This window comes from Rousettus aegyptiacus, unplaced genomic scaffold, assembly GCF_014176215.1.
Source record: "Rousettus aegyptiacus isolate mRouAeg1 unplaced genomic scaffold, mRouAeg1.p scaffold_m13_p_18, whole genome shotgun sequence".
Lineage (NCBI taxonomy): Eukaryota > Metazoa > Chordata > Mammalia > Chiroptera > Pteropodidae > Rousettus > Rousettus aegyptiacus.
In genome coordinates, this window is record NW_023416293.1 from 14,875,946 (window position 1) to 14,901,914 (window position 25,969).

At 61.9% G+C, this 25,969-nt stretch overlaps 3 protein-coding genes across 10 annotated transcripts in view; 2 read left to right on the forward strand and 1 right to left on the reverse strand.

Annotated features, from left to right (window-relative positions):
* The window catches only part of LGR6 (leucine rich repeat containing G protein-coupled receptor 6), a 40,589-nt gene extending 27,176 nt beyond the window's left edge, over window positions 1–13,413 (forward strand). Inside the window, exons 7-18 of the mRNA XM_016130753.2 lie at window positions 2,533–2,601; window positions 4,190–4,261; window positions 4,383–4,454; window positions 5,505–5,573; window positions 6,209–6,280; window positions 7,132–7,197; window positions 8,074–8,145; window positions 8,490–8,561; window positions 8,905–9,030; window positions 9,699–9,859; window positions 10,267–10,344; window positions 12,158–13,413. Of these exons, the coding sequence (XP_015986239.2) occupies window positions 2,533–2,601; window positions 4,190–4,261; window positions 4,383–4,454; window positions 5,505–5,573; window positions 6,209–6,280; window positions 7,132–7,197; window positions 8,074–8,145; window positions 8,490–8,561; window positions 8,905–9,030; window positions 9,699–9,859; window positions 10,267–10,344; window positions 12,158–13,413 (2,185 nt within the window). The remainder of the gene's footprint in view (window positions 1–2,532; window positions 2,602–4,189; window positions 4,262–4,382; window positions 4,455–5,504; window positions 5,574–6,208; window positions 6,281–7,131; window positions 7,198–8,073; window positions 8,146–8,489; window positions 8,562–8,904; window positions 9,031–9,698; window positions 9,860–10,266; window positions 10,345–12,157) is intronic.
* A 2,040-nt stretch (window positions 13,414–15,453) lies between these two features.
* On the reverse strand, window positions 15,454–19,089 carry UBE2T (ubiquitin conjugating enzyme E2 T). Of its 2 annotated transcripts, XM_016130808.2 has the most exons (7): window positions 19,025–19,089; window positions 17,944–18,113; window positions 17,322–17,391; window positions 16,898–17,003; window positions 16,703–16,801; window positions 16,526–16,609; window positions 15,454–15,824 (listed from the first exon to the last, which is right to left on the reverse strand). In XM_016130808.2, the coding sequence occupies exons 2-7, from the start codon at window positions 18,047–18,049 to the stop codon at window positions 15,675–15,677; spliced, it is 615 nt and encodes a 204-aa protein (XP_015986294.1). In that variant the 5' UTR covers window positions 18,050–18,113; window positions 19,025–19,089; the 3' UTR covers window positions 15,454–15,674. The 2 variants fall into 2 exon arrangements, with proteins under 2 accessions (XP_015986294.1, XP_015986296.1); XM_016130810.2 differs by lacking the exons at window positions 17,944–18,113; window positions 19,025–19,089 and adding an exon at window positions 17,799–17,937.
* A 1,417-nt stretch (window positions 19,090–20,506) lies between these two features.
* PPP1R12B (protein phosphatase 1 regulatory subunit 12B) overlaps window positions 20,507–25,969 on the forward strand; it is a 70,920-nt gene continuing 65,457 nt past the window's right edge. For 6 of the 7 annotated variants that reach the window (XR_004955450.1, XR_004955449.1, XM_036235530.1 and 3 more), the window contains exon 1: window positions 20,507–20,924. Coding sequence is in view for 5 of the 7 variants with exons in the window: in XM_036235530.1 (XP_036091423.1) it covers window positions 20,649–20,924 (276 nt within the window). In the remaining 2 variants the exon portion in view is untranslated. The remainder of the gene's footprint in view (window positions 20,925–25,969) is intronic. The other variant, XM_036235531.1, reaches the window with a different exon arrangement.

Sequence of the window (25,969 nt, forward strand, 5' to 3'; positions counted from 1 at the left end):
CTGCACAGGCTGGAGAGGGACCCAGGGCACGGCCAGTTCTTGTCACCCCAGTTCACACGCGGGGGCGCCTCTCCTGAGGTGACGGGCCTTCGAGTGGCCGAAGAGGCTGAGGGGCTGGTGCGCAGAGCAAGCCGTGACCTGAGGAGGCCACGCTGGGCAGAGCCATGAGCGCGTGGAGCTGTCCACGTTTGCGGTCGGGGGCCGTGACCACACCCCCTGCCTCCCCCCGCGGGCTCAGCCGAAGCTGAGAAAAGACAGAGCCGGTCCAGCCACCCCTCCCGCTGGCCGCCGGTACAGGACTGGGTGCAGGGTGCCCAGCCCGGGGTCAGGAGTGGGGGCCGACTTTGGACATGTGCTTCCCTCCGAAGCTGTGCTGGACAGAGGGACAGTTATGCTGGACAGTCTAGCCTGCTCAGTCCACAGCTGGAAAACCGATGTCCAGGGAAGCTGGTCCCCGCTGGGGACGGAGCAGGCCCAGGCTGGGGTGTTAACGGGGCCCGGCCCACGGCCCTGCCACCCCCCTCCTCTGGGTGGGTGGGAGCTGAGCGAGCAGTTGGCGAGCCCAGCTGGAAGCCGGTGCCCTGCAGCCACCTCTGTCAGGAGGTTCGGGGCGGCCGGCCACCTGCATGGAGGAGTCTGGGTCCCTGCCCTGGGGTGTGGGACGTCCGCTTTGCTGGGAAGTCGGGGGACACAGTGCTGGGTGTGGGGTGGCACCTCTGAGAAGCCGGCTGGCAGCGACCTCCTCGCTGTGGGGCATGCCGCCTGCTTCTTCCTCGTTTATCCGCTGGGTGCCGTGCGGGCACCTGGCGCCGCTGCCGCTGGCTCAGCCACAAAGCAGCCCGCCGCCCCGCACCCCCGCACCTCTGATCTGCGGCGCTGGGCTCGCCACACGGAGCCCAGAACCCCCTCCCCAGATGGGGCGGCCAGGCGAAGGACGAGGCAGGCCCTAGCCCCACGTGGAGCCGGGCAGCTGTGCCTCGGACCGCCCAGGCGGGAGCCCACTCGGCCATCGGTGTGACCTGGGCACGGCGTGTGCTGCTGTGATTCTGTTTTCTAACCCGGGGCTGGTCTGACCGGGCGGCCGAGTGTGTGCCGGTGGCGTGCGTGTGGGGACCCTGCCCTGTCTCCCCGCCAGCGGACCCCTCACTTTCCACCCTGCAGGGGTCACCTCTTCCCCCAACATTTGATCTCCAGTTAAAAAGGGGTAGCGCGTTCTTGGCCGTCTGCCCTGGAGCACTTGTGGGGACAGCCGGATGAGGAGGGGCGGAGAAGGCCAGGTGTTAGGGACGGGCGGGCCCGGCGGCCTCTGCTCCTCTGGCTTTTCCTGTGCGGCTCTCCCTCGGGCTGCAAAGTCTCTGCCACCTCGGTCTCTCTCATCTCGCAGCAGAGGGAGGGTCAAACCCGCCTGCTGTGGTTTGGCTGGAAGCCCCCTGGGAGGGGTGTGGCACCCAGCCCCTGCACCTGGGCCCGGGGGCCCTGGCCGGGCACCGCTCGGCAGCCCTCCGTGGTGCTGGGGAGGGGATGGGCGGGGCCATCCTGGGGGCCGCGGGCAGGGCAGCGTGCACCCCGGCCACAGGCCTCCAGAGGCACTAGGCACATTTCCACACGGGCTAACACACGGCTACCGAGCGACACCGGCCAGCCCGAGACGTGACATGGACGTCTCTTCTGAGGGAGCCGCCCACACTCAGCGGACGCTCCGCAGCCCTGTGGGTGCCGCCTCCGCCGCCGTCCTCGGCAGGTGGCCCCCGCTGGGGGGTCCCCCCACTGCGGCCCTTTCCTGCGGCCCTTCCTCTGGAGCGGCTGCAAGTTGCTTCCCTCGAAGGTCACGTTTGCTCTCGGTCCCTCCGTCCATCCTCCACCTTGTGCTGTGGTCCCCACGGCGGGCACAGAGGCCCTTGAGAAGGACAGAGCCGCGGCCACAAACGGCTCATGGTGCCCGGTGGCTGGTGGGCACGCACGTCCCCGCGCCGGGCAGGCGTCCGCCGCGCAGCCGCCGAGCGCGCGTCCGCCCGTGAGGACGGGCCACGGCAGGTCCGTCTGAGACATGTGCGCCCCGCATCCCCGCCCTGGTCCGTCCAACGCTGGGGCCCGCCGTCTGCCAGCAGCCGCGGGAGAGGCACAGCTCGCTCTTTATGGACGGCGACGGGGTGGGGGCCAAGGCGGTCACTCGACGAGCCCTCTGGAACCCCAAGAATCGGTGGCGAGGTGTTAAAGGCCCCCCTTACCCACTGCCCCTCCTCGTCACTGATGTGCCCAGCGCTTGAGAGGCCTCCTCGGCCAGAGGGGATGGCTCTGGGGCTGTTGGTCCCTGCGCCCACATCGCTGAGGGTCCCCTCGGCTCAGTCTGCTGGTCGGGACGACCCCGCACCGCCAATGTGGAGCAGGAGGGGCACGTCGGCACCCCAACGTGCTGTTGGCATCGCCCGCTGGCCGCCAGCCGGACAGCCCACCCCTGGGCGGCCCGGAGCCAAGCTCACGCGGCTCGGCCCGCCTGCCGTCAGCCGCCCTGACCGCCGGTCTTCCCCACAGGGACCTGAACCACAACGAGCTGCAGGAGTTCCCTGCTGCTGTGAGCAGGCTGGGCCGGCTACAGGAGCTGTAAGTGCCTCGGCCGGGTCAGCGGCCCCCGCCCCAGGCCTCCCACAGTCCCTGGAAAACCGTAGCCACGTGCCCTCCGACCCTGGTGCAGGTCCGAGCAGCCACCGGCCTCATTAGCTTGGCCTCACGCGTCTCCGAGGGGTGTCACCAGTGGAAACAGCCCCGGGCCTTCCGGCCTGGGGACACACATGGGCGAGCCGCCTCCCGTTAGGCCAGGCCTGGCACTGCTCCTGCCTCGGCTGGGGCATGGCCAGAGGTGAACGAGGCAGGGGCTGGGGCTGGCTGACGAGGTCACCGCTCAGCAGCGGACCCACAGGGCGTGGGAGGCTGGTCCCTGCATTTACTGAGCGCCCGCCAAGGCTGCCGTGTGAGCGGGGTGGACACCAGCCGTCGGGGACCCGAAGCAACACATGTAAAGCAGGGACCAGTAGCAGGTCCTTAGGGCTGGCATGTAATTCTGACCCTCAATTGTACAGTGTCAGCTAAAAGGACTGTGGGAGCCCCGAGTAACAGAGAATGTTGTGGCTAATCCGTGCCGAGTCTGGTCTCAAGGGTGGAGGACTAGGTTACAGGCGTGGGAGGGGGAGGCATTGCAGCAGAAGATGGTGCAGGCGAGGATCGGGTGGGGGGGGGGAGCCCAGGAAGGCGCCGGCCTCGGTGGAGGGCAGCGGGCCGGGTCAGGGCCCGAGGTCCTCGAGCAGAGTCCGGAGCACCATGGGAGCACCGAGCCTCCGTGTGAAGAAGGCCAGGCGTCTGTGGGAGACGAGGGGCAGCCGGCCCAGCTGGAGGGAAGGGGCTGAGGCATGTGCGTCTGTCTCTCTCAGTCCCGCAAGCTGTGGAGAGAAGGCTGCTCGGGGACAGGGCCTCGGGCGCCTAAACGTGCAAGTCCCCAGAGCACAGCTCAGCGTAGACACAGAGGCTCGAGCCGCAACTCGGGGCACTGCCCCAGGAGGAGCAGCGGCCGGACGGAGGCCTTGGCCGGCTGCGTGAGCAGCAGTGTCCAGGCCAGCGAGAGGGACGGCCCGGGATGGCGGAGCTGGGGGAGGGGAGGAAGCAGAGAAGCCAGAAACGTCTGTGGAAGGAGGACAGGGCAGGGGCCTGCGAGCACGGGCCTTGTCTTGAGAAGTCCCCAGCGAGCCACACGTGTGATCAGTGCTGCCCGCAGGGCCCCGGCCCCTGGTGCCGCCTCGTCCCCGGCCTCGCCGGCCGCCGGCATCTGGCATCTGGCTGCACCTGGAGCCCCTGCATCTCAGGGCCTCTAGGCCAAGCCAGCCTCCGTTTGGGGAACACCGCTCACGCGGGAAAACCCCTGATGCCGTTTTTCCCACACTCTGCTCTCCAGTACGCCCCCCACTTTCCCCTTGGGGACCCTCCAGGGCTCCGTCCAAGTGACAAGCATAGAACAGACCCCTGGGAGCTGACTTGCCCTCCAGGCTCCCGGAGGCCCAGCCCCACACCTGTCACGCAGCCAGGGGCGGGGGGTGGGGGAGGACATGCCGTGTGACCCAGGAAGTTGCAGGCGGGCCGGCGCCGGGATCCCCACGCCCCGCACCCCCTCCAGGCCTCGGCCGCCCTGGCTGTCTTCCAGGGGCTTCCACAACAACAACATCAGGGCCATCCCCGAAAGGGCCTTCGTGGGGAACCCGCTGCTGCAGGCCCTGTGAGTCCAGGCCGCCCCGGTGCTCCCGGTCTCCCCGGGGGGAGGGGGTCAGAGATCACCCGGCCGCGCTCCCCGCTGGGGCGCCAAGTGGCTGAGCCGGCCTGGGGGGTCTCTCTCCCAGACACTTCTATGACAACCCAATCCAGTCCGTGGGACGGTCTGCATTCCAGCACCTGCCCAAGCTGCACACGCTGTGAGTGGGCCCCGGGGGGGTTCCAGGCCGCGGCCTCCGCCCTGAGTGCCGGGGTGTGGCCCCCGCCCCCACCCCCCGCCCCCATCCCACCTTTCCCCGCCGCCCGGAAGCCTGGACTTCAGGCCTCAGGCTGCCCTGGCTCCCGCGGACCTGGTGGGCTTGGCGGCCTCCCAGACCCCAGGTGGGTGAGCGGGCGCCGTGCACCTGGCCTCCCGTCCAGCGCTTGGCGGCAGTTCCGTGAATGCCCCGGACGCCGGACCGCGCCCAGGTCCTGTCTGCCCAGTGGCCTCGGCCCTAGGCCGCCCCGCCTGGCTGCTTTGCTTCCCCTGCCCACCCGTCTGCTTCCCGGCCCGCGCCCCCTCTTCAAAAGCTTCCCTGGCTGCTCTCGGCCCGCGGGGCCGGCGACATCGCCAACGCCGTCAGCACGCACGCCTGGCCTTCCCGCTCCTCCTCGTCCCGTCTTCGCCCTACCCCCGGGGGCTTTGGGTGCATTTGATAGACGGGTCCTGAGCCCCCAGGTCCTGCCCGGGCTCGGACCCAGGTCCCTGGCCCTGCATCGGGGCTCGCGTCTGGACCCCACGCCGCCCGCTCGGGTCGGCAGCACGTTTTCTGTGCCCCTGTCGCGTGCGGGTCCGTGGGGTCCGTGGGGTCCGCGTGCGGGTCCGTGGGGTCCGTGGGGTCCGTGTGCGGGTCCGTGGGGTCCGTGTGTGGGTCCGTGGGGTCCGCGTGTGGGTCCGCGTGCTCACCGGAGGGTGTGGGGGCCGCGAAGCCACGAGCCTAAGGCAGCCTAGGAGGGAGGAGCAGGGTGGACGCCCGACGAAGCCCAGCCCAGCAGGTGGCGGCTTGCTCCCCGCCTGTGTCGCTGGCACTCTGGGCCCGAGCGCCAAGGCTGCCGGGACCCTGGGCTGCCAAGCCCGGCCGCCCCCAGGTCCCGGGAGCCAGGGCGATCGAGGTGGGCTGGGGCAGGGCGACGTGCAGGGAGACCCCGAGGGCCGGCAGCCGGACGTGGACGCGCTGCCCCTGCCTTCGAGCTGCCGGCTCTGCTTCCAGGTCCCTGAACGGAGCCACAGACATCCAGGAATTCCCAGACCTCAAGGGCACCTCAAGCCTGGAGACGCTGTGAGTGGTGTGCTGGCCTCGGCGCCCCCCGACTCATCCCCGGGGGGCTGTCCTGGCCTGCCTGGTTTGCTGCGGGCCCCGGCCCCGGGGGCCATGCTCATCTCCACAGCCGCGGGCAGGGCCGGGTAGCTGGCAGCCAGGGGTGAGGAAGCTGTTCTGGGGGTTTTCAGGTGTGACTGCGGGGTTCCTGACCCACACGTGGGCACTGAGCACCTGTAGAGCGGGGGGCCCACAAGGCTCCCCCATCCTCTGCCACCCCCCCATGCAGCGTGGGCAGAGGGCATCGGAGCGTGGCCAGGCCTGGGGCAGTAAGGGGGTGGACGGGACAAGTGAGGGGCCACCGTCCAGCCCCAGGTCACACAGCTCGTGTGTGCCACGGCCGGGCAGGGACCCCTCTCTGCTTCTACTGTCTCCCTGGGGGTTGTTGGCATCTGGAAAGTTCTCCCTGCGGGCACTATAGCTCCCCGAGGATGACCTTGGCTCGGTCTCCGCTGGGACACCCTGCGCCTGAGCCAGGCCCGCTCCGTCCCCCTCTCCCCCCTCCCCGCCCAGCCCGCCCCTCCCCCGCCAGCTCCGGGCTCCCCAGGCAGCCGGGGCCCTGGCTGGCTCCAGCGCTGAGTCTGTGCCCCCCGCAGGACCCTGACCCGCGCGGGCGTCCGGACGCTCCCGGCGGGAATGTGCCAGCAGCTGCCCAGGCTCCGGGTCCTGTGAGTGGCCCTCGCGCCCTCCCCAGTCCTGCGTCGCGCCCCACACTCGGGGACCACAAAGGCCCCTGCTGCGGCGAGCCTGTCCTCCCCTGCTCAGGGCGGGGGACAGGGGCCGGGCCTGGGGTGAGGCCTGGGATGAGCATTTCCCCCACGTACAAACTGGCGAAGCTTGCGAGGGTTGAAAAACACATGTCGAGCACCCAGCACGCAGCAGGTGCTCGTCGAGTGGCGTTGTTACCCCGGTTTACACAGGAGGACTCACCCGCCCCCCACCAGGTCAGGGCCAAAGTGCCTGTGGGGCCAAGGGGGTGTCCCTGCGTCCGACCCCACTGCCACCACCCCCCTCGCAGCCCCACAGCAAGGAGGGGGCCTGGCACCCGCTCGTGGAAAAGCCGCTCTGGGTGTCGGAGACGCGGGGCCCAGACCGGCCCCCCGCTGGCTGGCAGTGAGGCCTCGGGCAGGTGCTGTCCCGCCTCCGCGCCTCCATTAGGTGAAAGGGTCGGGGCCGGTGTCCGCGAGGACCCAGCACTGACCTTCCCGTTAACTCCACGCATGGTGACCGCAGGAGTGGTCGCCGGGGCTGGCACCCCAGCTCACTCGGTGACACCCGCCACGTCCCCCAGGCCCGCCCCGGCTCCCGAGGTCTTCGCACGGGTGCGGCAGCCGGACTGGACAAACGCGGGGAGCCGGCCCCACCCAGACCCTGCGGGAGGCGGCGGCGTGGCAGGGAGCAGCCGCATGGGGGGTCGGGCCCTGCCGCCTCGTCCCGGCCCTGGGCTGCTCGGCCAGGGCCTGGCCCTCCAGCGCGGCGGCCCTGCCCAGCTTCACCCCGGCCCTGCCTCTCGCCCCAGGGACCTGTCCCGTAACCGCATCGAGGAGCTGCCCAGCCTGCGTGGCTGTCAGAAGCTGGAGGAGATGTGAGTCTGGGCCCAGGCAGGTCTGCGGCCGGGGCTGGCATGACCTTCCTCGGTCTCGGAGGGCGGGGGAGCCAGGGGTGAGGGGTGGGGGTCAGGGACCGGGGGTGCGGGGTGGAGCTGAGGGATTGGGGCTGAGGGTCTGTGAGGCTGAGGGCCGCACGGGCCTTGGACTCACGGCGGATGGCGGGCTCGGCAGCCAACACCCCCAGGGTCCCGGGGTGGCTCCTTAGGCTCCAGGCAGCAGAGAAAGGCAACAGCGGTGAGGGCCAGCGGAGCGACAGGGACAGGGAGGGACACCTGGGCCAGGCGGGCTGGACGAGCAGGGCAGTGGGGGCTGGAAGTGTCCGCCTCTCTGAGTGCAGCCCACAAAAACAGCCAGCAGGGGACATGGGGGCTCAGCTCTGACGCGGCGGGAAGTGCTCCCGGGGCCCCCCAGCCCTCTTCACCCCGCTCCCGCCTTCTCAGGCCAGCAGGGTCCCCGAGGCCGCCTTTGGGGCCAGAGCAGGTGCAGTGTCGGGGGCGGTCGTGTGTGTGACAGAGGAAGGACGATTTTGACGCGGCCGAGGCCGGCCCATCCCCCCAGATGAGCTGCCCACTGGGCCCTGCCGGCCACCGGCCAGTCACGGCCGTCCACAGGCTGGGCGGGGAGCTGGCCCTTTGGCGCCACGGGGCTGGTTCTGTGGCTTTGTCTCCTGAGCCACTCCCCGAGGACCACCGGTCCCCTTGCACTGCCGTTAATCTGATGACTTCCAGGGCTGGCCCTTCCTTCCTGCACCAGGACAAGTGGGGGGCTGTCCCTTCTTCCGCCCAGCGCGTGGGGTCGTGGGGGGAGCCAGGGTCTGAGCCGCCCTCACCCGGCCTCTCTTGCTGCCCTAGTGGCCTCCAGTACAACCGCATCTGGGAAATCGGAGCCGACACCTTCGGCCAGCTGAGCTCCCTGCGGGCCTTGTGAGTGTCCACAGCTCTGGGATTTGGGGGGCCCTGTGTTTGCCCTGCAGTAAAGTGGGGGGCTCAGGTTCATTGCACTCGTATTGCAATGTGCACGCAGACCCCCACTCCCTAGGAGGAGGGGTGCCCCCCCCCCATGCAGACAGCGTCCGGGCCATGTCTGCAGGGGGCCAGGGCCACGAAGCCTGCTTCCACGCCCGGGCCGGGGCCGGGCAGCAGCGCCTCCCCCAGGAGGCTGGGCACTGCTTCCGGGCGGCCCAGACGGGGGGCAGGTCAGGCAGAGCCAGGCTGGGGACGGGTCCTCCGCGCGTCCCTTGTCCCTGCCACACCCTCTCCGCCCGCAGGGACCTGAGCTGGAACGCCATCCGGTCCATCCACCCTGAGGCCTTCGCAGCCCTGCGTTCCCTGGTCAAGCTGTAAGTGCCCGCGGCCCGTCCTGTGGGCAGGGACCTGCGTGGCAGTCCGACCGCAGGTCCCGCGGGCCCTGTCCCCTCTGAACCGGGGGCGTGGCGTTACCTAGCACGGCCCCTGCTAGGCCGTCGGCGCCCGAGGATGAGCAGGCGAGCGCGCGGGCGGGGGGGGGGGTGGGCGCGGAGGCGTGAGCTGCGGGGGGGCCGCGGCGAGCACCCCGCGCCCGCAGCCTTCGTCCTTGCTCCTCGCCTCTCGCTCCGGCTCAGGCTCACGGGCCACGTGCCTCCCGTGGACCTGCGCCCCGCAGTCCCGTTGTCCGCCAATGACCCTGACTGTCCGCCGTCCTAGGGACCTGACAGAGAACCAGCTGACCACGCTGCCCCCGGCCGGGCTCGGGGGCCTGATGCATCTCAAGCTCAGAGGGAACCCGGCTCTGTCCCAGCCCTTCTCCAAGGACAGTTTCCCGAAGCTGAGGTGAGGGCCTGGCTTTCCCCGCAGAGGGGTCTGCCCAGGGCAGCTGAGAGCTGAGGGGGGACAGGGGCAGCCACAGGAAGGGCCTGGCGGCCGGCGGTCGGGTGTGGCCACGGCCGAGTGGGCAGGAGCCAGGCCTCCCCGCCCTCTCTTCTCTGTGGCATCTCCCCCGTCCTGGCCCCCGGCAGGCCCCCCGACCCCGCTCTCCCTTACCTCCATGCGCCCAAACCGCTCGCCTCCCTTGGGCAGCGCCTGGGCCATGGGGTCGAGGTGGAGCTGGGAGCTGAGGGGCAGATGACGAGCTGCGTGGCAGTCCTGGGCGCTCATGACACCCAGGGGCCGCGTGTGGCACCCCAGCCCCACGGGCTGCAAACCAGCGACCCCGACCCCGCAGGACGGCAGCCAGCCCCGCTCCGCCGTGGCAGGGACAGGGCACGGCGAAGGCCACTGGGAGGGTCCCTGCCCCCTTGGATGGCCAGGAGGAGGTGCTGGCAGGAGGGGCCGCGCGGAGAGCCGTGTGGCCTGGGCCAGCTGCTCCCCGCCCCGAGCCCGAGGCAGCAGCCTGCTGCAGCCACCGCGCACGCCGGGTCGGCACTGGGGTCGTGTGCAGGCGCCGAGAGCCGGGCGGAGACCCCAGACCTCCCTGAGGGCCCGTGTCGCCCCCGCCCCAGGGTCCTGGAGGTGCCCCACGCCTACCAGTGCTGTGCCTACGGCGCCTGCGCCGGCGTCTCCGAGGCCAGCGGGCAGTGGGAGGCAGAGGACTCCCACCCGGAGGACCAGGAGGCTCCCCGCAGGCTGCTGGGCCTTCTTGCGGGACAGGCCGAGAGCCACCGTGAGTGACAGCTGTGGCCGGGGCAGGGCGGGCGGGGCCTCGTGGAGGGGGTTGGAGAGGAGGCCTGGGGGGGCCAAGGGGGATCCAAGGAGGGACTGCGGGTGGCCTGCACCTGACCTTGTGCCTCGCCCCTCCAAGGCCGTCCCCCAGAGGTGCCGGGGGGAGAGGAATGACCAGGACACTGTTTGCCGTAAAGCGCCAACAGTGCAGGTGACCTGCATGCGGGTGGCAGGGCGCCGGCCCGGCGCTGGCACCCAAGGGCAGAGACGGTGTGCGGGGCCGCTGGAGGGAACTGTGCCGCGCAGAGGGACTCGGGGGACTTCGTGGAGGGCGGCCATTCGGAGGAGAGCGGGGCTTGGCTGTCACCAAGCCCAGGCCCTAAGCCTCTTTCTGGTCTCCCCTCTCAGACGACCCGGTGGGCGAGCTCCAGCTGGAGATGGGGGACACAAAGCCACACCCCAGTGTCCAGTGCAGCCCTGCTCCAGGTGAGGTGGTGTCCGGGGGCGGGCGGGACTTTGGACCCGTGGCCGGGCCGTTTGTAGCCTGCCGCCTGCAAGATGCGCCGCCCGGAGAAATGGCCAGGGAGCCTTTCCACGGTGCCTGGGGGTGCGGCAGCCGGGCGGGCGGGGCGGGGCTACGAGCAGGCGTCCGAGTCAGCCCACAGGACGCTGTACCTCCGGAGGAAGCGTCTCTGGTTGAAGAGAGGAGCAGGAAAGGCCCCGCCCGACCCGCTGCCCAGGCAGAGTGCCAGCCATGGCCACCCCCGCAGTCCAGTCCCAGGCCCCACAACCCCCCGTGGACGGAACTCTGCCAGGCCCCCCAGCCCCGGCTCCCCAGAAAGGCCACGGCCTCTCCTGACTGTCTCCAGAAGAGAAGCCCGCGTCAGGAGTCACTCCTTAGGCACCGTCTGACCCTGCAGCCCCGAGCTCTGCCAGACCCGCCAAACCCCTTTCACAGAGGGAAGAGCTTGCTTCTCCAGTGGGCCCGGGGCGGGCAGCGGGGGACAGGGGCTCCTCCGCGTCACCCCACGTCCCTTCTCCACTTTCCCGCGTCTCAGCCTTCTCCCCGTGCCCTTCCAAGGCCGAGCGGCTCCTGCCCGGCGCTGTCCATCACAGCCCCTCTCTGGCCGCACTGCTCGGCGCGGTTCTGCCTGCACCTGCTCCCGGAGCTCGGCCGCCGCAGCGCGCCCTCTGGTGGCCATCTGGGGCGGGAGCGCTAAAGCCCGCGAGGACAGCGGTGCGAGTTTTCAGACTTGGAAATTTGTGTGCTTCACGCTGCGCAGAAATTTCTGCTCCAGAAAACCAGCAGCAAGGAGCTAAACCAGGAAGTTCAACAAACTTGAACTTGCTTTTACGTGGCTTGTACAAACGGCCAAATAAATTACGGTGTCTCCCCATGGCGGAGTAGTCCCTAACAGCCTCTGAAAACCTGTTTTGGAGGAATATAAGGGCGCGGGGGAGAGCGCATAACAGAATTTTAATTTTGAAAAGGAGGATAAAAGGCTATATGTGCAGTAAAACCCCGATTTGGTTTAAAAGTCTATATGTATAGTTATATATATATAATCCTTTTTTAATGGAAGGAAACATACCCAAATGATGAGTTCTCTCTGAGAGGTGGGATCATAAGTAGCTTTAATTTTCCCACGTTATAGTTTCCAGATTGTCTGTAATTACCATCCGTTACTGGATAAGCAAAAATATGTGTTTAAAATATCGCTCCTGAAAAATGACAAGCTGCCCGCAGCACACTGCAGAACGGAGCCTGAAGCTGGAAGACATGAAGGGTTGACAGGTCCGGGGCCCGAGGACAGAACCCGGGAGGCAGGCAGACAACGCCGGAGTCTCCCCGCCTAGGGCAGGGCCAGCCGGGAGGGGGCCAGGAGGCGTCGCGCTGTGACCGGCTTGGTGATTGACTCGCAGCGGGTCCTGGGCAGCCCGTCGCAGCTGGGAGCCTCTGCCGCAGCCATGGCCCGGCCCCACGGCCCTCCCCGGGCCCTGGCACCGGCTGTCCCTCCCTCTCTTCCGAACGCGCCCTCTGTAAGGACGGCTTCGCCTGCCGGGCCCTGCTGCCCGACGCTGCGGCGACTTGTGCTTTGTGCAAGTCACTTACGCTCTGTCGTCTGTCCGTGTGTCCCCATTCTCCCGCCCTCAGCCCCGGCTGGGGGCTCCGCAAACCGGCCCGGCCCCCCTCGGCCTGGGCGCCGGAGGGCGGAGGCTGCGGCGCTTCCCCGGCCCCGCCTCGGACCCGTGCCAGGCGCCCCTGGGCCGGGCTGACGTCCGGCCCTGTCTCCTGCAGGCCCCTTCAAGCCCTGCCAGCACCTCTTCGAGAGCTGGGGCGTCCGCCTGGCCGTGTGGGCCGCCGCGCTGCTGTCCCTGCTCTGCAACGCCCTGGTGCTGCTGGGCGTGTTCGCCGGCGCGCCCGGCCCCCTGCCGCCCGTCAAGTTTGTGGTCGGCGCCATAGCCGGCGCCAACGCCCTGACCGGCATCTCCTGCGGCCTCCTGGCCTCCGTCGACGCCTTGACCTTTGGCCACTTCGCCGAGTACGGGGCCCGCTGGGAGACCGGGCTGGGCTGCCGGGCAACGGGCTTCCTGGCCGTGCTCGGGTCCGAGGCCTCGGTGCTGCTGCTGACTCTGGCCACGGTGCAGTGCAGCATCCCGGGGCCCTGCCTCCGGGCCCGCGGCAAGGCCCCCGCCCTGGGCGGCGTGCGGGCCGGGGCGCTGGGCTGCCTGGCCCTGGCCGGTCTGGCTGCCGCCCTGCCTCTGGCCTCAGTGGGGGACTACGGGGCCTCCCCGCTCTGCCTGCCCTACACCCCACCCGAGGGCCGGCCAGCGGCCCTGGGCTTCGCGGTGGCCCTGGTGATGACGAACTCTTTCTGCTTCCTGGTGATGGCCGGCGCCTACATCAGACTCTACTGCGACCTGCCGCGGGGCGAGCTGGAGGCCGCGGGGGACCGCGCCCTGGGGAGGCACGTGGCCTGGCTCATCCTCGGCGACGGGCTCCTCCACTGCCCCGTGGCCTTCCTCAGCGTCGCCTCCGTGCTCGGCCTCGTCCCCGTCACCCCCGAGGCCGTCAAGTCCGTCCTGCTGGTGGTGCTGCCGCTGCCCGCCTGCCTCAACCCCCTGCTCTACCTGCTCTTCAGCCCCCACTTCCGGGAGGACCTGCGGGGGCTCCGGTCCTGCCCAAGGGCCCCGGGGAGCCTGGCCCACGCGGCCGCCTGCGAGCTGGAGAAGAGCTCCCACGACTCTACCCAGGCCCTGGTGGCCTTCTCTGATGTGGACCTCATTCTGGAAGCTTCCGAGGCCGGGCAGCCCCCTGGGCCAGAGACCTGTGGCCTCCCCTCCGTGACTGTCACATCCCGTCAGCAGCCAGGGCACCCCGAGCTGGAGGGCAGCCACTTTGTAGAGCCCAAGGAAACCCACTTTGGGAACCTGTGCGCCTCCGTGGGTGGGGGATGGCTGCCGGGGGCAGGGGGAGCCGGGCCGGCCGGCAGGGGCTCGTCGGCGGGCGTGGGCGGCCAGCCCTCCGGCTTGGCCTTTGCCTCGCGCGTGTAAATGTCCCTCCGCTTCTCTTCCCTTTCTTCCCTTCCCCTCCACGAACGATGGCTGCTTGTAAAATAAATTCAACCCAAACTCAGCAGCGTGGTCCACGGCGGGACGGCCCAGGCCCTGGCCCCGCGGGTCCCTCCCTTGCATGCCGCCGTCACCAGTGTGCCCCGTGGCCGGTGTCCTCTTCCCGGTCCCGCCTGCAGCTTGGACCAGAGGCCTGGAAACCCGTCTGCCTAAGGGCAGCGAGGGAAACGCAGGACAGCGGTGACCGGGGTGGCGGCCGAGCGGCTCGGGCTCGGGGTCGATGTGCGGGAGGACCCCGCCGAGAATGCCTGCGAGGGGGCCGCCCAAAGCTTTGGGCACCTGCCCCGCGCCCCGTTGATTGGATACAAAGTGTGTTGTGTGTCCCATTAACCTCGAGATGTGCCACGCAGAAGGGGTCCCGGCTAAAGTGCGTTTGGCGAGATGTCCCGCGTCACGTCCCTGTCTGCGAGCCCATGCAGACTGCGTCGTGCGGCAGACGCTCTGAGCACCTCTGCAGCAGGAGAATCTTCAGCGCCGTGCTGACTGTGTGGTTCTCACGGGCTATCTAAGAACGTCTCACACAACAGCACTGCTCCCTCCCGGGCCTCGTCTCCGCACCACCTGGCACTACCCTGTGACCTCACGAGATGCTACCGGTCCTGACTTAGGAGCGCAACCCAGTTAAAGTGGGCGCCGCCTCCCAGAGCCCTTCCCTTCCCTGGGGAGGTGGGCAAGAGGCCGCCCTGTGTGTCCAGCCTCAGCCTTGCATTGGGACAAGGGGCAGGGCTCCCACCTCCTCCCCAGCTCAGAGAAACATCTGTCCTCAGGAGAGTCCTGTGCACACAGGAGAGTTTGGCTCTCCGGCTTCCCTCTGGCCCTGAGTTGCCTCCCCGCGGTTCTCGATCCACCGTCCACCAAAGCCTGGTCCTCCCTTTGCCTCCCGGGCCCTGCCTTCTCTGGGGGACAGGGAGCCCTCGGCCAGCCGACTGGAGGGCTATTTGTTGTATGTATTGCACAGTAGGAAATGGCAGGATTCCGGGCTTCCTGGGTGCCCCAAATAGGCCACCGCCCTTCTGCCTCTCCAGTTGCACCCTTTACCGTTCGGGTCCTCTGAGCATTTCCGGGGGGCCCCCTCCTTGCCCCAAACACACACCCATTCAGCCCCGGGATCGGGAGGTGACAGCTGGGGCACGTCAACAGACCTAAGAAGAGAATCTGGGGTGAGACCTGTCCCAGGGCACCCACGTCAGTCATGCCGGGATGGGAGTCTGGAATCGAGACCCAAGGGAACACGGCCCCCTCCTGAATGGGCTCTGGTCCGCGGCCAGGCCCCTCCCCAGGGCTCTGCTGCCATCTCGCCGCCCGGATCTGCCGAGGTCAGCCCCTCGGGTGGGAGGGCAGGGGTGTGGGGACTGCAGGGTCTTCTGCAAGCTGCTTCCATTAGTCAAAAAGCCCTGTAGATGTGACACTTTCACCCGAAACAAGGCAGCCAAGGATGACTGTCGATAAAGCAGCCGCGGAGTTTCGTGTGTCCCTCGGCCCCTTGTCATGGCCTCTGCTGGAGCAGGGTGCGGCCACAGGGAGGGGCTGCCTCAGAGGGGCTGTCAGGGCGGCAGGCGCTGCCTTTTCTCCATTCAGCCAAGTCACGGGTCAGTGTTCAGGGCTGGCTGACCACTCTCAGGCCAGGTCCTGTCCTGGTCCCCTACACAGTAGCGTGAACAGGTGTGTTTGTGCGGGGTGAAGGACAGGGCTGTGGCCCCTTTGCTCGAGGACGTGGCCGGGGCAGGAAAGGCCCACAGAGCGTGGCTCTCACTGCTGGGTCTGCAGTCCTGACCCAGGCCTTTGCGCAGAGAAGGCGCTCGCTCAGTTTCTGCTGGGAAAAAAGGCTTAAGACACCCAGTGTCCCTAGTGATGCTGGCTAAGTTGGCAAAATAAAGGATAACAATTTCAACTACTTTACATCCTTGGCGTAAGGTCTCTGGCCAGTTTGCTCCCAGGTGTACGTTCGGGATAAACGCATACTCAACGGTAACTTATTATTTATTTTTCAGGTTTAAAAAGTTTCAAAATAAGTATGTACAAGCTAAATAAAACACACTGCACTTCGAGAATCAATGTAAAAGCAGACTATGTAAAAATACAAGTTCCGTTTTACAGAGCACAAAAACTAAACGTCATCAAGTACAAAAAATACATTTAAGAAAGGCAAGCCAAGCAGACCGCTTTGGCAGAAAATATATTAACTAAGACGAACCAGGACAAACGCCCTCAACATCGGGGCAAAATTTCTTTTCCGCGCCTCCCGGCTGCCTGGCTTTCCTTTTCTGTGCTGGGTCGCGCGCTTCTGAGTCGCCGGCCTCTGGCGGGCTCCCGGGCGCCTCTTCCTCATCGGCCTAAAAAGGAGTAAAATGCAACAAGGTTTACGCCGCTGCCCGGCGGGGACACGCAGTGCCGGACTATCACTTCCAGCTACTTCTTTGTTGCTTCTTGTATGGGATGCTCCCTCCGACAGCACCTTCCTCAACCTTTCACGTTTCAATTTCTCATTTCTTTCCACAAGTAACACTAACCGCTACTTCCCTCAACCTGAAGGGTGTTATATAACTCACCAACCACCAGAGGGCGCGGTCCTCTGCGCTGCACTTGTATCGTTAAATGAAGGGACCCTATGAACTTGAACTGGGGCAGTTCCTCCTCCTCCCATCCATGGTACCAGGAGACAAGCCAACTGCCCCCTTCCTCCTACACCCTCCTCACCATGTCCTGATCCTGCAGACACAGTTCTTTCTCAGTGTTAGAAAGAAATAGAAAAAAGAATCTGAGTCACCCTCATCTACCCATCTACCCCCAGGAATACAAAAAAAAATCAACCAGCTGCTGCCTGCCCCCTCTAGTGCTGTCAGTAGGTGACAAATGTTGGGGAAAATCTTCTGGTTGAGCTACTAGGCTATTTTGCTGAATGATCAGAGGGCCGCAGTCGGCGAGCATCGATTAGCTGCTCCGGGGGACGGAACCCGTCTGGCAGGCCCGGCAAACATTTCCGCACATCTGGACTAGTGGCAGCGGCAAGGTCAGGGCCGCACGAGCATCGCACCTCCTGTCTCGGTCTGGCATGCTTCTCTGTCCACTGCCTGGCATTCCGGAGGAAGACTGGCTTATTGTATTTAAATTCTGAAGACTGAGACGAAATCAAAGGGAGAGTCAGTGGAAAGCAGCAGGACTTGCAGGGGAGGGTCCAGCGCCTCGGGGAGCCAGGAGGACAGATACTCACCACGTCGGCCACGAGCGGGTCGTCAGGGTTGGGCTCTGACATGAGCAGCTGGATGGACGTCAACACAGTCGCGATGCTGAGGGACGGCCTCCAGGCACCCTGCACACACAGACGGGCAGCTGCTAGGGCCGGGCGAGCATGGCTCCCAGGCAGGCTTCACAGCCCGACCGTGGAGTCCACCCTCCTCCCGCTCACTTTTGGCGGCAACTTGAGGATATCAAGACAAATCCTTCCGGCAGAATCGATGTTTGGATGGTAGATTGGAGTCAGAAACCGGATCTGAGGAGGTTCGAATGGGTACCTTTGAAAGCACAGGACAATAGGTAAGTTCTATTAAAATACTGCTTCTTAGTAATCATAACAAGTCAGGAAGACAGCCTTTGACAGGCAAACCTTTTCTCCTCCCAAATTTTTATTATGTTAATTTACAAACAATACTATTAAAAACGCTCATACATCCACCTGCTAAATCAAGCCCCTTCACCCTCCAAATACTCCAGCATTATGTCATGGTAAGATGAGGACGAAATCCAGGTCCTTTCACTCTTAACCCTGCCACACGCTCTGTCTTCTAGTAACTGTGCTTTATCCTAGAGTTCAGAATCTCGTTCACACTAACCTCTCAGGAATGACAACTTCCAGCTTGAATACACCTTTTTCATAAGGTGTGTCGGCCCCACCTAATATTTCTTAAAAAAAAAAAAAAATTCAGAGGTGACTGGATGGTCTGCATCACACCCCACGGACCCAGGGAAGTCTGGGGCCTTAGGGAGAAGCAGCTCTGGGGCACTGACTCTCTCTCAGACTTATGCAGCCCTCACACAGTGCACTGATGCACCCACGGGTTGATGGTGTCAAACTAAGAAACTAAGACCGTGTGGGAGATTGAGACGGAGTTGAAAACTAGGGGCCGTGAGGACACGCAGCCTGCAGTTTGCTTTGAATGGGCTGCCGTCTTCCAAGCACGCGTCTCCTGCCTTACATATCTGAGACGCTGCTCTTTGGTCTGAACACTGCTTCAGAGCTGATGTTCAAATCTGGGTTACAAATCAGCAAAAGCTGTCACAAAAGGGCCAACTAGAAATGTGAAGCAAACCTTCCATAGGGCAGAAACCCAATCCCGGTAGAAGAGCACTGTGACCTCGCAATCGCTCCCCACTTCGGAAGAACACAGACGTCTAAACTCCTGCACAACCTTCAGCAGGGGCCTCCACTCGTCGCAGGCGGAATGTGACACCTACGCGCTCGGAGGTCGTCGGTGTGGGCGTCCTGCCAGCACGTGATGCCGGGCGGCGGCTCGGTGGCCAGGAGCTGCAGCTCTCTCCTCAGACGTGAAGCTCTCTGCATGATTCCCAGCTAACGGGAAGCCCACACAGTTCTCTCAGCCACAGGAACAGTTGGCTGGGACGTGCTGGGGAGAAAAGGGACAACCACGACACAGACGGCAAGTGTCTGGCGTTTTTAGCACACTGCGTCAATTTACTGAAGGGCAAACAGATTCCTTATATTAACCCCTATTCTGAGAAGGGAATTTGGGTTTTTTGGATGTCTTGTTATCTATTCAAGCAAATAAAATTTTTAAGTAAGTATAAAAGGGCAAAAAGTCCTACAAACAACAATAATCTTGAATGTTTTCACTTGACGTCTGTTTCCGCGAATAATTATAAACTCAGGCAGGGCGCAGGTCTGGTTCTGCTCGCCGCCGACCCTCTGGAGTCTGCAGCCCGGCTCACCAGGGGAAGGAGTGCACGGCTGGCGGGAGGGAGCACGCCAGCGGCGCCGGGTCACCGCTCCGAGATGCCATGGGCCAGGCTCGGGTGTCTGAGGCGTATGTGAATACCGCTGATCTTTACCCGAAACTGGAACCACGCTGATGGACAGCCGCGGGCGGCGGCGCGGGCGACCACGCAGCCCGTCCACGAGCGGCCGGCTTGCCGCCTCCCCTCCGACCCCTGCCTGCCTCGCATTCGGGCCCTAACTGCCAGGACACAGCGGAGCAGGAGCGCCGACGCCGCGCGAACACGTCGTCAGCCGCTGGGGTCGCAAGTCGCGCTCCCGCGCCGCGTCCCCGCCCCTCCGCCGTCCGGCCCCGGCGCCCCGCGTGCCCGGGTCCCTGGTCGGCCTGAGCGGCTTCCCCGTCGGCTGTGAGCCCCGGGGTGCGTGCGGCCCGGCCGACGCCGTCCGCCGTCTCCTCAAAGGCCGATGCTCCGACTCCGAGACGCGGAGGGCGTCTCCCCGAGGAAACCCCACACCAGGCAGGTGCAGGACCCCCGAGACGCACAGCGACCTCCGCCGGGGCCCGAACACCACCGCGCGGCTTACCTGCGCGGAGCCCTCGCAGCGCGCCCGCCCGCGGACCAGCTGCCCCGCGCATGCGCGAGCCGGCCGTTGCACCGCCCCGCCTTCCGCCCGCGCGGGTCGCGATTGGCCGGCGCGACACGAGCGCGGCCGCCTATTGGCCCGCGCCCCGAGCCGCGCCACTTAAGTGGGAGCGCGCGGTGCCGCCCGTTCTCCTCGAGCGCTGGCGGCTCAGGCCAAGCGTGCCTGCTCGCGGCGCAGGTGTACTTGGCATTATTAAAAGTAATACGTTGCATTTGCATATAACTTCCTTTGATTCTCAGCTCATCGCAGGGGAGTTGAGTCACCTGCAACTGTAAGGTTTCCCTTTACAGTGACCTAATGTTTTGTAACATTTTTTTAATGAAAAATTTCAAGCATATAGAAAAGTTTGAAAGCCTAATAATTGTGTATGTTCCCTTTCTTATGAGTAACATTTAGTTAATTTTGTTCAGAGCTAAGACTCTGAGGGGTATAGTTATTAAATGAATTTATAACCAAATTCACTGTGAATGTGGAAATGTCCAACTTGCTGCCTTAGGAGTTTAGTACTATGCTCCAGAGTGTCTTTTTGTAGCTTCGGCAGGCGGGGTGGGGCGGGGAATGTCATGGACAAACAAGACATCGGTTCTGTCTCTTACAAATTTAAGATCCATGAAAAGCGTAGGAGAGGAGGAAGGCGAACGAAGGGAAGGTGATAGATATCGTAAGCTGATATACTCCAGGGATAGCATTGGCTTCCTTTGCATATGTTATCTTATTTCATCCACATGGATATCTTGCGAAGCATTATTATTCCCGTTTTACAAATAAGGGAACAGGTCAGAGAAGTCAAGTAACTTACTTGTCTTGGGAGGTGAATTCATTTGAAATCAAAGCTTATACTCTTCCTACAATTGGATGCAGACTTTCCAGGATCTGTCCCGGGGAATAGATTTGAAGTGTCATATTTTGAGTATTTGTGCAAACTCTGTAATACTGTATGTGTACGCATGCTCCTTTTCCCCATGCGCATTGACCTCCTGTACTACCTGCTAATGTAGTACATGTTATAAAATTAATAAAACTCTACCTTTAGAACCAGGCACTTTATGTCGTTTTTCCCAATGAAAAAGAGATAATTACTGCCCCTTTTTCACCTCAAAGGACTGATGTGATAATTATGCAAAGAGTGGTTAGTAGTCACAGCAAAAATAAACTACGACTCCCAAAATTCCCGAAGAGGCTGCCGCGAGTCCTGGACTTAGTTCCAGCTTTAGGGCAAAGGTGACCCCGCTGGGTCCCGCGGCGAAGTAGGCGAAGTAGGGAGCGGCAGGTCCCCGCCCCTTTCCTGATGCATTCAGGGATTTGTAGTTCACAGAAGGCCAGGGGCCGCCCTCGGGGACTGGTCTCCAACTACAACTCCCGTGACGCCTCGGGGCGCGGTGCGCCTGCGTACTGACGCTAAGGGAGTGCGTGGGCGGTGCTGGCGGCGGGAGGAGTAAAGATGGCAGCGCGGGCGTCTCCGCCTTCTGCTCCCGGGTGACGCGCTCTGAGGGAGGCGGCGGCGGCAACCCGAAGAGCAGCGACCTAGCGGCGGCAGTGCGGCCGCGGCTGCCGAGCCCGAGCGATGGCCGAGCTGGGGCACCTGGGCGGGAAGCGGGCCGAGTCGGCGCGCGCGCGGCGGGCGGAGCAGCTGCGGCGCTGGCGGGGCTCGCAGACCGAGCAGGAGTCCGCTGAGCGGCAGCCGCACGCCCGCCGCGAGGGCCCCCGGGTCCGCTTCGAGGACGGCGCGGTCTTCCTGGCTGCCTGCTCGAGCGGGGACACCGACGAGGTGAAGAGGCTCCTGGCCAGGGGAGCCGACATCAACACGGCCAACGTGGACGGCTTGACGGCCCTGCACCAGGTAACCCCTCGCGGTCCCTGCGCGCGAGCCGCCCGGGCGCCGGGGTGTCCCCGCCGAGCCCTGCCGCAGGCACGCCTCCCGGGCAGTCTCCTGCACGAACCGAGCCTGCGCCCGAATCAGGGTCTGCACCTGGAGGAGTCGCGTCCCCGCCGCCGCACGGTGTTTGGATTTCCCTCCACCTCCTTGGGTTGTCATGGTTACTGGGGGTTTGGTCCCTGGACGTACCCCTGTGGGTTGGCCATGTGCGCTGTGTCTGGGCGGAGTGCCGGTGCACCGAGTCCCTCCGTGCGCGGCCAGTGCTGTCACATGCCCTTTTGGAGAACTTGGCTTTCTGCTTGGGCGGCCGTGAGACAGGATCTCCTGGATGTTGACCCAAAGCGCAAGTCCCGCGCTGGGTCAGGAGGCCGCTCTCGCTTTGCCGGGTTGTAATGGTTCAAGCACAGCTTGTCTCCTGCAGGCTCCAGCTCCCAGAACGCCCTGACCTGGCATGGAACCTTACTTTCTCCTTAGCAGTTCGTTACCTCCCTAAGGGCCTCCTGTGGAGAAGCGACCTACTGAGTCACTTGTGTTCGTGTGATACTTTTTGAATGGCCTTTCTTTCTATTTTCGTTTTTCTCTAAAGCCCTTTACAGCAGTCACGTGCGCCTCTGTATTACTACAGTGTACGGGGCTGTGGTGACTTGACAGCTCTGTGCTTGCGAACGCCACCTTCTCATCTGATGCAGTGACATTCTGCTTGTAGACTGGCATGACTGACTCCACCCTCCCGCCAAATGGAACTTCACGGTTATTTTGGGGAGCTGAGAGCTGGACACCCACTCTTAATCTTCCTTATTCTTCTGCCTTCAGTGCAAAGTGTGTTGGCATGAGATCCCACTTCTAAGTAATAATTCAATTTTGTGTTCTAGCCATTCCCTGAATGTATTAACCAGTAGCTTACTCCTCACCAAGTGTGTGACCCTTCTCCTCAGGTGGAATAACTTTCTCTTCTCTCCGCCCTTTTCGTATCCATTATTTTTCTGGTCGTAACGGTGCCCCTGAGGTGGCAGCCAACACTTGTGCAGTATCTTGCCGTTTAAACTCATTTCCTCTGCGCACCTTGTGTGCAGTTCAGCAGCCATCCTCTGCAGCAGGTGTGGCAGGGCGTGTTTCCATTTTACAGGAGAGGAGTCTGAGACTCAAAACTCCCCTGTGGGTAAAATTAGAAAGGAGAGAGGGTGAGGCATGGACTTTTCAAATTCAAATCGCAGGGCTTTGTATCCCACCCAAGAAGGAGCCAAATATAAATAAGACAGATGCTAATTGGCCTACGTTTATTATTTTAAATTCTGAACTCCTTGAGAAGGTGAACGTTTATTTTCCGGGATATTTCGGATGTTAAGGAGATTGAGAGCTGGGTTCTGGAGGGAACCATTCCGTGGGTTCACAGAGGACAGAGAAGTCGCACTTCCAGCTGTCCAGCCCACGTGGTCCTGTACTGAGTCACTGTTCCGTGGAAGCAGTTTTCTTAGTGTGACTAGGTAGCCTCGTTCGGGAGACTCTGCTGCCTGAGTCGGGCCCTTACCGCACACACTTTAATACACCCAAGAAAAGCACCTTCTTTGAGGTCACTCTTGGCAGATCTTCGCACACGGGCCACGTTTTTCTGATCGCCTCCCTGCGACTGATCTCGTTGATGCCTTCCTCTTCTCTTAACCCCCTCCCAGATTGTGAACTGCTGTGGTCAATGTGCTCGTCACACTCAGGACCCTTGAAACAGCAGGGGAAGGAGGCGACAGCTGTGGCGTTGTTTTTAAACACCTGCCAATGCAATACAGTCAGCCCTCTGTCTCCGTGGCGTCCAAGGGTCGACTAAGGGACGTGAGCATCTGGGGGGGGGGGCTAGGACCAGTCCCCGCGGATGCCAAGGGGCGACCGCGTCGGCATCACTCCCTCCTCACAGGGCTGGCAGTGGGTGGGGTGGAGCAGGTGTGCTCAGTGCCAGACAAGCTCAGCTACAGATGAAGCTTATGAAGTCGAATGAATCTTCTCTGGAGAAACCATCTGTGTTCCAGTCAAGACAGGTGGCCTTCGTCGGCTCCGGGGTCTCACAGGTCTGCACCTGTGGAGCGACAGTAAGTTCTCCGTGGCCTGAACACTCAGAGGTACGTGAATGATGATTTTCAAAATGCGAGACTGGAGCTGCCAGTAGCCGGGCAGCCCACTGCCTTCTGACCAGCCAGCCTTCCGCGAGATGGACAGTGGGACGGTCATCCGGGTCGATTAGCTGGACTGTCGCACGGGCACGATGCGAATGGTCAGGGCTATCGCGTCCTCTCTCCTTTCGGCCATGACCTCTTGACCGGCTGTGGATTATCACCTTGGCATGTTGGGAGAAGCCGTCAGGTGATGTTGGTAGATGGTTTCCTCCTCCCACAAGGTCACAGCAGGTGATTCGCGCTTCAGGTGGTGGTGCCTTGATGCCGCTTTGACTCAGAGACCTTTCTTGCAGCCTTGCTTACCACGGGGTGCTTGAGTCAAAGAAGACTGGCTGCAGGGGCCTGTTACCAATCTTTGCAGTAGGCTGGGTCCCAGGGACTGCCGAGGTTGGCTCTGCTCCGGTGGGAGCTTGGGGGCTGACGCAGCCTCTAAACCCAGGAACGAGCTGAACCTGGGTGTGGACACCCTCGCTGTCCTGGTGTCTTCAGGGAAGGCGTTCCTCTGGCCACACCCCCTCGACAGCTCCTTCGCTCACGGGGCTCGCATTCCGCGTGCACGTGTCCGTCCTGGGGCACGGATGTGGCTGGTCATTCTAGGGGTGCTGGGACTTCCTAAACTCCCTTTTCCTGTTATTTTTCCAGGTCGGTTATCAGCCCCTGTTTTGGTATCCGTAGCATCTCGGGTGCATAAGATCTAGATATAGGCACTTAAAACTGAACCTAGGTTATTGGGCTGCCTTGAGAGCAGGTGGTTATTTCGGGAAAGGAGATTTTCTTATATTTGTTAAAATGGATGCCGGCTTCGTCCTTCAGATTATGTTATGTTGACACTTAGATCTTTGCTGGGCATGGGGCGGGCACTGATGTCAGTCTGCAGAGACCTTGTCTCTAGACCCGTCTGATCACCCTTCACTTGCAGGGATGCCCTGGAGGCTAGAGGGTTCTCTCCTTGACTCAGAAATTCGGGTTGGTTTTGGAAGGGGCTCAGAGTCCAGGTTTCGACCTTAGGATCACCCCAGACTGGAATTCAGTGCCTAGTATACTCTCATTCTCGAGCAAGAGGTTACAATCATCTGTCTCGCTGGACGAGAGGTGGGGAAAGGGACAAAGGAGGAAGAAACAGCAGTTCATGTTCTCAGTGGTACAGACTGAGACCCAAGGCGACGGAGGTGATGTGTTGGGCGCAGCACAAAACAGCTCACGTGTGCGCCAGTGCAGTGACTTCTTCCTGTTACAATTCCGTCTGCAAAGTGGCCTTTGCCTTACCCTGCATGTCAATGGGTTCAGCTTAGTGTCAGGACCCAAGGCAGTATCCAGTTCAGGAAATCCATGGCTTTTTCATTATCGTGGGTCCAGAACAGTCCCCCTGGTTATTTTAGTAGATCACCTCTTCAGGTGGGTCCGTTTGAGGCATCAGCCCACATTGGCATTTACAGCTTTTGAAAGAGCAGTGTCGGTAGAAAGACAGTTTTGAGGACTTTTGTGTAGATTATGTGTAGTTTTTTTTTTCGCGTAAGAATGACTTAAAGTAGTCTTTCTGTTGACTTCTGGGAGAAAAAAATAGATCTACCATCTATATGATTGTAACTGTAAATTAGGGCCCAAAATACATGAGAAGACCCTTAAAAAGCTAGTTTCTGACTAGTTCAAGTGGCTTCATTATTTATAAGTTAAAAATGTTTTAGGATATTAAACCCGACATTAGAGGCAGGAAGCTTGTATTCCTATCGATGAAGGGCAGATTAGCTAGTTCCTACTATTTTATTTCCCAGTTCTGGTTAGGTCCATTTCTCACTCATTAGTATTGTCACTGGAAGGCAATACTTAGTTAGGGCAGCAGAGATAGGGATGTTATTACCCTAGAGTTGTCTGCTATTCTTTCCCGTTTATTGAAAGCCTACTTTGTATCTGACTCTGCAAGAATTCTTGTTACTTTTTTAGCAATTGCTACATTTTGGAAACTAAATAGAACTTTGAGACTGCTTCCAGCAATAGCTGGTTCCTATTATCGTTTGTAATAGGTAATTGGCTACATAGTGACTTTCTAGTTTCACATTCTGGCCCTTGGGGATCTGAGGGGAAGTATTTGTGACTGTTTTCATCTATGCTTATGAATGAAAATGATCATGTTTATATTTTTCCTACCTAAAGATGGTAAAGGATGAAAGTTTGGGATCTTTAATAAATCTTTACCGATTTAACATGGTAATAAATCCAGATTAAAGATCTTGACCCAGAATTTTAAATAGGGCAAGGAATTGAAACCTCATTTGTCTTCCTAATTGAGGTATGCTTAATTTGTTGACTTGGGGTGGGGGGGAGCTTTGAATGTGTTCTGGTTTTTTTTCTACTTTTGAAGAGTAATTTATAAAATTGTTTCTTAAGTCTTAGATTTTAGATTATAACCAGTATGAGTAAATTTTAAGTTTTATCAAGCATGAGTAAATTTTAAGTTTTATCAAGCAATACAGAGTTTATATTTGTTTCATGAGTCCGTTTAATTGGAAAACCGAAGCCTTAGTTCTCAATATTAAAAATCAATCTGTGTGAGGTTTCTAATATAGTATCGAACTACATTATAGTTATGGGATGGGTTTATCTAAGAATTTAGAGATTTTGTACTTAGTATACTTAAACATTGTAATACTGTGACAGTCTATTGGAATCATATTCTAATGCAGTTTGGGAATTCTTGACTAGCTGTTATGTTTCAGTGATACTTGTTGGTCAAGACCGAGGGGTCCCATGTCTCCCCTATAAGTTCTACTGTTAATGAATTTCTGGTAATGTCTCCAGAAAATTCCTATTTTGTATGTTAGCCCCATCTGAAGGCAATTTTATTAGGTT

Excerpts from the sequence above, each read along its gene's own strand:
- UBE2T (XM_016130808.2), bottom strand. The coding sequence starts at position 18,049 with ATGCAGAGAGCTTCACGTCTGAGGAGAGAGCTGCAGCTCCTGGCCACC. Across the intron at positions 17,004-17,321 it reads GAAGTTGTCATTCCTGAGAG|GTACCCATTCGAACCTCCTC; the intron begins GTTAGTGTGAAC and ends GTGCTTTCAAAG. Across the intron at positions 16,610-16,702 it reads ACCCGCTCGTGGCCGACGTG|TCTTCAGAATTTAAATACAA; the intron begins GTGAGTATCTGT and ends ATTTCGTCTCAG.